The 13055-nt window shown below is 47.3% G+C and overlaps 1 protein-coding gene across 1 annotated transcript; it reads left to right on the top strand.

Moving 5' to 3' along the window:
• Window positions 1-11465: 11465 nt before the first annotated feature.
• LOC126939506 (40S ribosomal protein S27-like) lies at window positions 11466-11822 on the top strand. The gene has a single exon (XM_050764868.1). It carries the CDS (start codon window positions 11496-11498, stop codon window positions 11748-11750), a length of 255 nt encoding a protein of 84 aa, XP_050620825.1. The 5' UTR covers window positions 11466-11495; the 3' UTR covers window positions 11751-11822.
• Window positions 11823-13055: the final 1233 nt, after the last annotated feature.

The following is a 13055-nucleotide window of genomic DNA, read 5'->3' as shown; positions in this document are numbered from 1 at the left end:
GAGGGTCAAAGTCAGAGAGGAGGTGTGGTGACGGAAGCAGAGGTTGGAGTGATGCACTGAAGATGGAGGATGGGGCCATAAGCCAAGGAATGCAGCAAGTAGCCTCTAAAAGCTGGAAAAGACCAGGAAACAGCTTCTCCCCTAGAGCCTCCAGAAGAAACTCAGCTCTTTATTTCCTCGTATGACACACATTTTGGACTTCTGACCTCCAGAACTATAAGAGAATACATCTGTCTTGTTTTATGCCACTAAGCTTGTGGTAATTTGTTACAGGAGCAATAAGAAATGAATGTAGTATCTAAGGACTCTGTGACTGAGAAGCTGTCAGTGAGCACTGTGTGCCCCACTTATTCCTTCTAGAAAATGGGGATATGTGGTAAATTGAAGAGGGCCCAAAATGTTTGCTATTCCTTCTTTTGAGATCTGGGTTGGCTTTAGTGGCTTGCTTAACCAGTGGAATGTGGCACTTGTGATATTCTGGAACTTTCAAGGTGTGTAATAAGAAAGCTTGCAGCTTCCTTCCAGGTGGCTCTAAACACTCTCTGAGAGCCCTGGGCCTCTCTGTAAGAAGCCTGACTACCCTGAGACTGCCGTGCTGGAGTGTGCACTCTGGTCAGTAGTCTCTGCTGAGCCCAGCCTCCCAGCCAGCCTGCCAAGGTGCCAGACATGTGGGTGAGGCTGTCTTATACTCTCCTGATCAGCCCATCACCGGCTGAATACTGAAGTGACCTCAGGAAAAAACACATGGAACAGAAGAACCACCAAGCCAAGCCCTGCCCGAATTTCTGACCCACAAAATCTCAAGATGTAATAAAGTGGTTTGTTATTTTAAGCCACTAACTTTTGAGGTGGTATCTTATGCAGCAACACTTAGCTGGCACCGTTTATTAATACATTCTTTTCCCCTCTTATAGAATAGTTAGGAGTCTCTAGTGAACAGCTTAGGTAAAAGAACTCGGAAAGTGAAAAGTTAAATTATCTTCACACAAGAGCAAAATAACTGGTATGAAGGAGGACAGGCAATGCCCCTTAAGTAGGTGGTGTTGAGAACAAGACACTATGAAAATGAGAAAACTTAGGCTCAGAAAGAGCATGCTATAGACTGAATAGTGCCCCTTCTCCCCTCAAATTCATATGTTGAATCCCTAACTCCCAATGTGACTGTATTTGGAGATGAGGCTTTTAGGAGGTAATGAAAGTTAAATAAGGTTATAAGGGTAGGGTCCTAATCTGATGGTATCAGTGAACTCATAAGAAGAGGAAAAGAGAGAAGTGAGAAGGCGGCTGTCTGCAAGCCAGGAAGAGAGTCCTCACCAGAACTCCACTATGCTGGACCCTGATCTTGGACTTCCAGTCTCCAGAACTGTGAGAAAATAAATGACTGCTGTTTAAGCCATCTGGGCTATGATATTCTCTTTCAATAACCCCAGCTAAGTTAGATTACCTAAGGTCCCACTGGCAGTAAGCAGGCCTGGGGCCTGGGGGCAGTTTGCTTTCCTCACTCCTGGTCCATTGTTTTTTCTGCTGTCTCCACTGTCTCTGAGAAGATCCTCACTACCCCGTGTCCTCTGGGTATCCTGTTGGCAAGTTTCTTTAACTAAACTGCTGCACAAAGGACAGGACAATTGGAGAAGTCAGCCCTATTTTAAGCCAGGTCTGTCTCCCAAGCAGCTAGTTATCCTTGCTCAATCTTTCACCAAAACTTTTACCCCCTGGAGAGTCATGGAACCCCTCAGTCCCTTCAGACTCTTCAGGGAGATCTGAAGAGCAAAACTTTGAACAGGTGTCCACAGATGGACTGGACAGAGAGCCAGGCTATCACACAGGTGGAATAGCCAGGTAATAGGTTGGCTCTCTTCCTTTGTGTATCATTCCTTCCACTGGCTTCTGGAAACAGGGTAGCCTTGGCATCTTCCCTTGGAGCTGTGATTCAGGGCTCTGTCCACCCTGCTGTTTTCCTGGAAGCTGGTGCGTTCAGTCTGAAGTTTGGTGGGGTTGGATAGAGTGGAGAGTATGGTTCATCAGAAGGTTTATGAATTAGTCTAGAATTGGGTTTGGGCTGGGACACGGAGAAGGACGCACGCTCCCTCCTTTATTTAGAGGAAGTTGGTGCAGTCCCAACCTTCCAACTCACTTATTCCAACTTCCCTTTTCCACCAGCTTTTTGCAGCCATGACCTCCATGTACCTACTCCAATTTCCCTTTTCCACCAGTTTTTTGCATCCATGACCTCCATGTCTATATTTGCCAAACATAGGAACAGCATCTCCATTTTCAACAATGGAATTTTCTACCTTTTCCTAAAGATACCATCTACAATTTTAAAATATATTTTCTTCCTCCTCTCATTTCACACACTACTCCCATTATCTCCCTAGCTTTCTCTATGTTATGCATCTCTTTGCATTCTCTCTAGGAAATAGTGGAGTGTAGGTGTTAACATGTGGGCTCTGGAGTCAGATGGACCTGGGTCTAAATCCCAGCTTACTTTTTAACAGTTATACAACCTTAGTTGAGTTACTTAGCCTCTGTGTGCCTTGGCTTTCTTTTCTGAAAAATGAAACTAATAATTGTCCCTACCTCACAAGGCTGTTAAGGGAATTATAGAAGATAGACTACACCACATCAAGGGCCTGGCATATAGTAATTGCTGGAAAATGTAGACATTGCTATTTAAACTCTCATTGTCTGGCTGGGTGCGTTGGCTCACAACTGTAATCCCAGTACTTTGGGAGGCTGAGGCAGGAGGATCGCTTGAGCCTAGGAGTTTGAGACCAGCCTGGGCAACATGGTGAGACCCTGTCTCTACAAAAAAATAAAAGAAAAATTAGCCAGGTATGGTAGTGTGTGCACTTGTAGTCCCAGCTACTCAAGAGACTGAGGAGGGAGAATCGCTTGAGCCCAGGGGGTTAAGGTTGCAGTGAGCTGTGATCACACCACTGTACTCCAGCCTAGATGACAGAGGGAGCCCCTCTCTTAAAAAAGAAGAAAAAAAATAAAATAAAAGAGCCTGTGTCATTGCCTGATTAGGTCTGATCATTACACAACTGACTCCTTCTCTGTTTCTTTATCTAAAAGACAGAAAGCTGGGGAGAAAGGGAGACAGAAACGAATGCCCGGACCCAAGGTGTTTCTATTCTCCGTTCCCTCAAGGTCAGAGGTGATAGGCTAATGAGTTCAGAAATATTCCTGAATTTGACAAGAAACCCTGAGACTGGGGATGGGTAGTCATCCTCTCTGTTCTGTCCATTCTTCTGCACTAGCCTGTCTCCTGCTGGAAGAGTAGACCCTCTCCGCTTGAGGATTAGGGAAGTCCCCAGTTTCCCCTGGGGCATGAGCCAGTGTTTATGGTCCAGATGATCTGGTAATGTTCCTCCTGCAGCCAAAGCCCTCTTCTCCTTACTGAGGTGTTGAGACAGTGAACAAACAGCCAGGGCCCGCTCTTCCCCAGCAAGCATATTTTCTAAATCTGTGCACAGCCTGTCCCAGTGGGAGGCCCCTGATGGCAGAAGGTTCCATAGCTCCACCTCACAAATTAGGGAGGGTGCAGGGGGTGGTGGGACGGGACTCATCGGGGTGAGGCGGCTGTTCCAGACATCAAGGCGGCAGGGCGCTAAATACACAAAGGTCAAGGGAGCCTGTGTCTGGAGTCTCTGCTGGGCCCCCCTTACCAGCAGGCACCAGAACACGCTGCATTCATGACCCATTACACCAACAGAAGTGGCAACAACTGCAGAATTGCAAAATATTTTCCATCCCCAGTCCCTATTCTGGTAACTTCTTTCTTCATTGCTCATTCTGCCAAGTTTTCCATATTTGCCTGAGATGAATGAATGGCTAGATTCAAGGGATTTTTTTTTTTCAGTGAAATGTTTAGAAAATGACTACTGGCGCTACAATGACTTTCTTTCTCCTGGTTTGTTTGTTGGTTTGTTTGTTTTTTAAGGGAGTGGACTTGTATTTTTTTTCCCCTTCTTTTTAAAGACACCTAAGGACTCAGGTTTGTTGTACAATAACCACTTGTCTTATATATATTCCAAAAGTCCCAGGTTTTTTTAAGGCCAGTTTGTTATATCTATACATATACATGATTTTAAATGTATGGATTTTGGTTCCAATTTATGTATGCAAGAAATGTGACTTTCCTTTATTTTCTTTAAGAAATTAAATTTTTATGAACATATTCAGACTGGAAAACTAACATAACACACAAAAAAAGAAAAAAAAAAAGAAAAAATCAAAGAAAAAGTAAAATACATAGAAATTCAGTTTTTATTTTGACTTTTCAGTCTTTTAGGTTGGCAGAATCTTTGTCTTGGTCAACTCACGAATCAACCCCCTTTTCCCCAGGGTCGTGTCTAATTTATAGGGTGGGATGAGTCCAGGTCTTGGAACTCAGTGTCACCTGTTACAGAGGCATCCTCTGAGACCTCCATCGCTCTGCCTCATCCTGGCTGGTGGCCTTATCAGATGGGAAAAGATGTTCCTTGTCGCTGCCCCATGGTCCCTTCAGGTTAGTGGCTCCCCCTGTCACTTCTCTGCTACTCAGCAAAGACTCTGAAGCTTCACCACACACTGGAATAAACAGATTATGTATGAGGAAATCATCTGCTTCCTCCCATAGTGTATTACCTGCCTGGGAACTTCACGCAGCACTTCTTCTCTGAGAGCTTGTTGCCCCATGGGGCTGTCCAGATATAGAAGGCAGAGATCCCCCTGTTCTTGGATCCCTCTTCTCTCCTGGCATTTAGTCCCGCTCTGGGGCTCAGTTTGGTCCATGAATGAAGAAATAGGTGCAGGGCTCACTTCTCTAAAACTCACCAATGTCTGTGTTCTCTTGTTCTCCTTCACCCTGTACACCTGAGTTAGGAGACGTCAATCATGCAAGGGGAGGGGGCCTTACGATACTCTTCTCCCAAATCTTTTACCTAATCTATATTATCTAGTCAAGGGAATGAAAGCTGGGTGCAGTGATTTTTTTCTCTGCTAATACAACCCTGTCCTGAGGCTTTGGGAAGCATGAGCAAAAGAGGAGGGAATTCTGGTGAGGAATGTAAGTTAGCACTTCAGAAAAATTTCCTGCCCCTCCTAAAGAACCACAGCCTTTTAATATGGTGAACACATGTCCAGTGTTTTCTATAACAGTCCTCAAAAGGAATAATTTTATTCTTTTAAAGGAAGTCCTCTATTAAATCGCTAGCTAAATGTGTTTCAGCTTGCATCCTCTGGCGAGGCTTTTCATAAAGAAACATAAAAAAGTGCAAGTGGAGAGAGGTGGGAGGGCTTTGAGCCCTGCCACTGTCACTCTCATGTGGGATGCATCACGGCAAAGGGTAAGTCACCGGGTCCCGCCATGCTGACCGGAACAGGCATTTCTCAGAAACTCCCTCCAGAGGAAGGAGGAGCGTGCCTGAACTTCCTTGAGGGACAATGGAAGTGTTCCTGGGCTCCCCCGTCCTGCCAAGGCAGCTGGCCCCTCAGCCAGAGAATTGTGGAATCCTATCTGCTTCAAAGACTCTCAAATGATCGCACAAGCCTATTATACCTGAACTGGGAACAGCGACAATGACGCCTTTCACCCCTTCCTCATTTTGTCCTAGCTCATGTCATCCCCTACCCCCACGGGTAGCATCCCTGTCTTTCCCACTCTGAAATCGTTTATTAACCAGGGTTTGCTTTACCTGGTGGGGTGTTCTTAAAGCAGCCAAGGTTAGTCCTGTGTGTTTGAATCCTGATGCTCTTCTCACCCCACACACCTCTAGGTTGTCCCAGCAACTCCCATGACTTCAGCTACCACCAACTTACAGATGAGCCAGATCTCTGTCTCCAGCCTACCCTTCTCACCTAAACTCCACACTGGTACACCCACCCGCCTGCTACACATTTCCACTTGGATGTCAAATTTGAAACACCTCGGGCGGGCACCTGTAATCCCAGCAGTTTGGGAGGCCGAGACAGGCAGATCACCTGAGGTCAGGAGTCCAAGACCAGCCTGGCTAACATGGCAAAACCCTGTCTCTACTAATAATACAAACAAATAAACCAGGCATGGTGGCACATGCCTGTAATCCCAGCTATTGGGAGACTGAGGCAGGAGAATCACTTGAACCTAGGAGGCGGAGGTTGCAGTGAGATGAGATGACACCACTGCACTCCAGCCTGGGCGACAAGAGTGAAACTCTGTCTCAAAAAAAAAATTTTTTTTTGAAACACCTCAAATTCAACTTGTCCAAAAGTGAACTCGCTAATATCCCCCTTACCAGGTTCTCCTTGTAGTCCATATCTCAGTGTGTCACACTTGACAGTGGTTTCACCATCAGTGGATGGGCTTGGTTTGGGGGCAGTGTCTATGAATCTCCTGAAATCGCATGTGAGATTTTGTGTGTGTATTCATTTTCTTCCTGCATACAGGGATGGTAGCTTTGTCAGATCCTGTCTGAGAAACAAAATGATCCCTGAGCTACAGTCAAGCTCCTGTGTATTTCTCTGTTTTCTAACTTCTGGCAGTCTTTTCCCTGTCCTTCCACCCCCGCCCCTCATGAACTAATGCTCCATGGGCACTGACTGCCTCTTGCGGTTTCCAGAAATTGACACTGATTTAATGCATGCTGATCCTTCCACCTAAAAGGTGTTCCCACCCGTTTTGCATGAAACCTTCAGGCATCACCTCCTCTGGGAAGCCTACCCTGGCCCTGGCTGACCCAGGTGGAGTAGATTAGCCTCTCTCTAGAGCTCTCACATTCATATACCACCCATCAGACTAGAGGGCAGCCTCTTGTAGATTTTAATAAAATGCAGATGTTCCAGCCCTGCCTCCACCCTAGTTAATGAAAACTGTGAGGGAGTGAAGCCCCAGGGGACACTGCGGCACACCCTGCACAGAGAACTACAGTTGTAGAGATGTTCTTTGTGTTCATATTTATTTGATGCAATAGATAATGAACTCCTTGAGAATAGGGATCTTGTCTCAGTCAACCCTCTAATCCTTACGGCACTCAGGACAATGCCAAGGAATAATACTATGAGTGAACCCTGAGGCAGCGTTTTCTATGTGCCAGGCTCTCTCCTAGGAGATTTACATGTATTCGTGCGTTCAGTATCCTCACAGTTTCCCCAGGAGGTGTACTATCAGTCCCATTTATAGATGAGGAAATGTTTGATGAATGAATGAGTAAGGGAACAATACTTGCTAGAGAGCTGATTGTTTGAGGAAAATCTGAATTGGATTCATTTCATAACATGACTTTATCTTTTGAATATATTCAGATTTTTCGGTTAGTGAGTGTAACATAGGTTACTAGCTGTGTCCTAAACTATGCCTTCTTCTGCCTTCTCAGGATAAAAACTACATTTCCCAGCCTATCTTGGGGTTAGGTGTGGACATTGGAGTAAGTGGCCAACAGGATATATACAGTGGTGGTCTTTGCTACTTCTGACAACCCTTCCCTTCCTGCCAGCTGGAAAGTTGGTATGGGGATGTGCCCTCTTGGACCATGCAAACCAAGAGTCAGCTAGAAAAGAGGGGAGGATGAGGTAGAAAGCACCTTAGCACTTGCTGACTCTATGGAGCCAAACACTGTGGTGCTTTGCCATGCTTTTTATACCAGCAACAAATAAACTGCTTTGCTTAAAGCATTTGTATTTGTGGTTTCTGTCACAGCACGTGAACTTATATCCTAATGAATACAGTAGGTTTTAGTAAAAGTGTTTCATATGCCCAGGACCTTACTGGCTCTTTGGGACATAAGAGAGAGACATGCATAGGACTCTGTCCCTACCTTAGGACCTTGCATGGTGAGTGTGAAGACAAACAAATGGAGGACAGACCAAGGCAGCAGCAGAGGCTTGACTCTTCAGCTCAGACTCTACACCCCCAGAGCACAGGGCTGAGAAGTGTCTCATTCTGCTCTGACTGTATCCAGGGAGACCTTCTCAAGCGGTGCCAGAACCAGACGGGCACTGCGAGAAACCCACCCAGGAAGCCCCGGGACCGTCTAGCCTGAGCTGGCTCCTTGCCCAAAATGGGGGAAACAATGGTATAGGACAGCAGTGGAGAGGGCCAGCAGGGAGGGAAGATGGCATTCTTGTTTCCTGCTTCCTCCTCCTCCTGGCCACCAGCCCCAGGATGCAGCCTCCAGCTACTATCTGCTCTCCTGGGAGGACAGTGATCAGGAGAGCACTTTAAATAACCAGGTTGTTATTATGAAGCATAGGAGACATGGCCGGGCGCAGTGGCTCAAGCCTGTAATCCCAGCACTTTGGGAGGCCGAGATGGGCGGATCACGAGGTCAGGAGATCGAGACCATCCTGGCTAACACGGTGAGACCCCCGTCTCTACTAAAAAATACAAAAAACTAGCCGGGCGAGGTGGTGGGCGCCTGTAGTCCCAGCTACTCGGGAGGCTGAGGCAGGAGAATGGCGTAGACCCGGGAGGCGGAGCTTGCAGTGAGCTGAGATCCGGCCACTGCACTCCAGCCTGGGCGACAGAGCCAGACTCCGTCTCCAAAAAAAAAAAAAAAAATGAAGCATAGGAGGCAGGTGATCATGCCCATTCACAGTTAACACTAAGCTGAAAGAGACCACTGCCTCTTACCTCTGTCCATTTAATGGAATTAATGGATTTAATGGAAGTAATGGCGGGACCACTTGTAGACTATAGGGCAACCTCTTGTCCTTCCAATGAACATCTGGGAACTCCCAGCCAGATGTTCATTGGAAGGACAAGTGGGGTTCAGGAAACAGTGATAAAGATCAGCAGGAAGGATCCCAAACCATACCACAACCGCGGCCCCTGGGGGACTCCCACCCTCACTCTCTTTTTCAGGGACCACCTCCTCCAGAAGTCTTTCCAGAAATTGCCTGCTGTGTCTCCTCTCTGAGCTTCCCACGGCTCTCAGACATTCACACATAGCAGGCTTTCCCTTCCAGACTCCTTCTCTCTTCCTAGTCTGTGAGTCCCAGCTTCCCCAGGGAGCTGTGAGCCTCATCTATCCCAGACTGCCCATAGGAGCAGGCAACCCCCTGGGCTCAAGAGATTTAGGACATCCTGACTGTTCCACTTGCTGGTGAGTTAACAAATCCTCCTTTCCCCAGTGAAATAATCTCCCACCATCCGTGTGAATACTTTGCCCTTACTTTTATTTATTTTTTTTTTTTTCTGAGATGGAGTCTCACTCTGTCGCCCAGGCTGGAGTGCAGTGACGTGATCTTGGCACACTGCAACCTTCACCTCCCAAGTTCAAGCAGTTCTCCTGCCTCAGCTTCCTGAGTAGCTGGGATTACAGGTGCCCACCACTACACCCGGCTAATTTTTGTATTTTTAGTAGAGACAGGATTTCCTCATGTTGGCCAGGCTGATCTCAAACTCTTGACCTCAGGTGATCTGCACACTTCGGCCTCCCAAAGTGCTGGGATTACAGGTGTGAGCCACTGCGCCGCCCCTACCCTTATATTTTTATGTAGATATTAGGATTGTCTCAGCAATGTTTTCCAGAGGAAACACATTGAAAGAGCTTGGCAGGGGCCCTGACCTCTGCACCTACACTTACTGGACTCAAACCCCAGCTCTGCCACTTACAAACTATAACTTCCTAGGCAAATTCCTTGACCTTTCTTCTGTACCTCAGTGTCCTCGTCCGTAAAATGGAGATAATAACAGCCTCTATGTCAGTGAGCCTGTGTGAGGAGTGAACGAGTTCATGCATGTGTAGTGGTTGGAACAGTGCCTGCCAAACAGCAGCCACTCTTATTAATTAAATTCACTTGAGTCTCACAGAATCTCACTGGATTCTCACGACACTGGGGAGTAGGCAAAAATAACTCACGCTGGGCGCGGTGGCTCATGCCTGTAATCCCAGCACTTTGGGAGGCCCAGGCAGGCGGATCACAAGGTCAAGAATTCGAGACCAGGCTGGCCAACATGGTGAAACCCTGTTTTTACTAAAAATACAAAATTAGTTGGGCGTGGTGGCGCGCCTGTAATCTCAGCTACTCAGGAGGCTGAGGCAGGAGAATGGCTTGAACCTGGGAGACGGGAGGTTGCAGTGAGCCGAGATCACACCATTGCACGCCAGCCTGGGCGACAGAGCGAGACTGTGTCTCAAATGAATAAATAAATAAATAAATAAATAAATAAGTCTTCACAGAAGAGGAAACCAGGCTCAGAGAAATGAAGTGACTTGCCTTAGGCAACACAGCTAATAAGTAACCACGTGGTTCCTCAAAGCTGAGATTCTGAGCCCCGAAGACGTGGCATGTGGAAGCCCTGAACGCTGGCCTCCCTGCCATCCCTCCATCTCCCCCTCCCCTGGCATTCCTGTGGCCTCCCCACACATTCCTGAAGCCTTCCAATAACGGTCGGCGTTCCCGCCCCAAACCCACCGCGGGTGGGGAAGTGGTACCCACCTCACCACACTCCTGCCCGCCTGGTCTCGGGCAGCGAGCCCAGCGCGAGCCACACGGCTCCAGCGGCAGTGCGGGTGGGCACCACAAGCGGAGGGGCCACAGCCCTCATCTGCCTCTCAGGGTCCGCCTGCACAGGATCCTGTAGATTATCTTCTGGCCTCAACCTGCGGGGCTTTGCTGGCATGGCTCCTGGCCCAGGACAGCAGAGCCTTGTCAGAGAGAACACACAGACCCCACGGCACAGACCCCACTAAGACAGCGTGGCAGAGCAGACATGCCAGGAAGGGGGCTAGGTAGGGGTCCTTGGACAGGGGTCTTTGGACAGAAAGGGGTGAGCAGGTCACGGTCTGCACGGGAGCCAGATGTTACCTGAGAGGCAGAATGAGGTTGCATGGAATAGTTGGGTGGGGTCCTCAGGCAGGGCTGGCCTGTATAGAGAGACATCAGCAGCCCCTGATGTGCTGACATGAATGGACATGATGTGGAGTGTGATCCCTTCAGGGTGTTCTGGGCTTTGCAGCTCACACAGTCCCTTCACAGATGCCTCAACAGGTCTCATAACCACCTTCTGGGTTGGTATCGTTGTTATCTCTATTTACAGATGAGGAACCAAACTCAGAGGTCCTGACTTCAATTCAGAGGTCTTGCTACTTGACCTCACCATTTAGACAGACACAGGCCCAAGCCCGGGAGAGCAGGCAGGCCCCAGCACATGCAGGAAGGGAGCTGGTGGGGCGCAGGCTGGGGCAGGAGGGAAGGCGCCGCTCTGGGCTGCTGATTGTTGCCAGGTGGGAACAAAGCCTCTGGATTGTGAGGACTTTGGGTTTTTCCAGAGAAGCTGGAAATCTGGATTTTTAAAGATGAAATCTCCCATTCTTGAATGTTGACAACTAATTTAGTTTATTTTAAAATGTCTAGTGGGCTAAACAAAACACATTTTGGGGCTGGTCTGGGCTCCAGGCTGCCAGTTTGCAGATTTGGGCCTTACATTGCCTCCACGATGCCAACAAAGCCCAGATAAAGCCTTCCCCACCCCAACTGAATTTAAAAATTCAGGCTTTCCGGCAGTGACGACCTACCCACACGAGAACATGCCTCTCACAAAGGATCTCCTTCATCCCTCCCCAGAAGAGGAGAAGAGGAAACACAAGAAGAAACGCCTCGTGCAGAGCCCCAATTCCTACTTCAGGGATGTGAAATGCCCAGGATGCTATAAAATCACCACAGTCTTTAGCCATGCACAAACGGTAGTTTTGTGTGTTGGCTGCTCCACTGTCCTCTGCCAGCCTACAGGAGGAAAAGCAAGGCTAACAGAAGGATGTTCCTTTAGGAGGAAGCAGCACTAAAAGCACTCTGAATCAAGATGAGTGGGAAACCATCTCGATAAACACATTTTGGATAAAAAAAAAAAAAAAAAATTCAAATGCCCCTGGGGTGGGTCAACACGATAAGATTTATTGAGCACCTATCTCTCAGACTTGGTTTTGGTAATGTAAGATATAACCCAACAGAAACAGACAAAGCCCTGACCTCATGGAGCTGTTATTCTAATTAGAGGACATAACACAAAGGTTAATCTATAAAATATATAATGTGTTAATAATCACTGCTAGGGAGAAAATAAAGCCAAAAGGGGGTTAAGAAGTTTTGTGTGAGTATTGCAATTTCAGGTAGGGTGGCCAGAGACAGCCTTGCTGAGAAGGTGAAATGTGATAAAGCCCTGAAGGATCTTAGGAAGAACACCCAGAAAGAGGGAGTAGGGGATACTAGGTTGGTGCAAAAGTAATTGCGGGGTTTTGCCATTACTTTCAAGGGCAAAAAACTGCAATTACTTTTGCAACTAACCTAACACAAAGACCCTGAGGCCCAAAGCAGGGTGCTGGATTGGTTGAGAAACAGGAAGGGAGTGAGAGGGTCTGGGTGAATGAAGGGTGAGTAATAGGATTAATAGTCAGAGAGGTAAGAGTGGGGAGGGGGAAGCCAAAGGGCCCAGAGCCTTGGGTTTTCCTCTGAGATTGGAAGCCACTGGAGTAGCAGCATTGTTCTTGCTGCTGTGTTGAGACTGAAATGAAGAGAAGCAAGAGAGGAAGAGGGGAAATGCTTTGAGAGACTATTGCAACAATAGTAGCTGGGACTAGGGTGGTGGCTGTGAAGGTAGTGAGAAGTGATCAGAATCTGGATGTAGTTTGCAGGTAAACCCAGTGGTGTGCTGGCAAGGGTTTAACAACTGGTTCTTGGGAATGGGGGGTGGCTGACTTCTGTGATGTAAATATTCCTATCATGGCTGATTTCAAGCTACCAACAGGATGTCAATCAGCTGACGAGATTTCTAAAACTTGTAACTGTTGGCTCTTGGGAGTCAATATAGGCCAGTTTCAGCACACCGCTGAGTAGGTCTAACAGGATTTGCTGATGTGAGAGATGAGAGGAAGAGACCAAAGATGACTCCAAGATTTGGGCAATTGATAAAATGAAGTTGCCATTTATTTAGATGGGGAAGAATATAATGGGATTAGGTCTGGAGGAAAATATCAGAGATTTCAGTTTGGACATTACAAGTTTGAGAAATCCTTTATATTTTTTAACTTTAGACTTCACAAGACATTACTGTTACTGTTTTATACAGTGGATGGTCATTTGGATTACCCACA

This window comes from Macaca thibetana, chromosome 1, assembly GCF_024542745.1.
Source record: "Macaca thibetana thibetana isolate TM-01 chromosome 1, ASM2454274v1, whole genome shotgun sequence".
Lineage (NCBI taxonomy): Eukaryota > Metazoa > Chordata > Mammalia > Primates > Cercopithecidae > Macaca > Macaca thibetana.
This window is presented reverse-complemented; position numbering and strand designations above follow the sequence as displayed.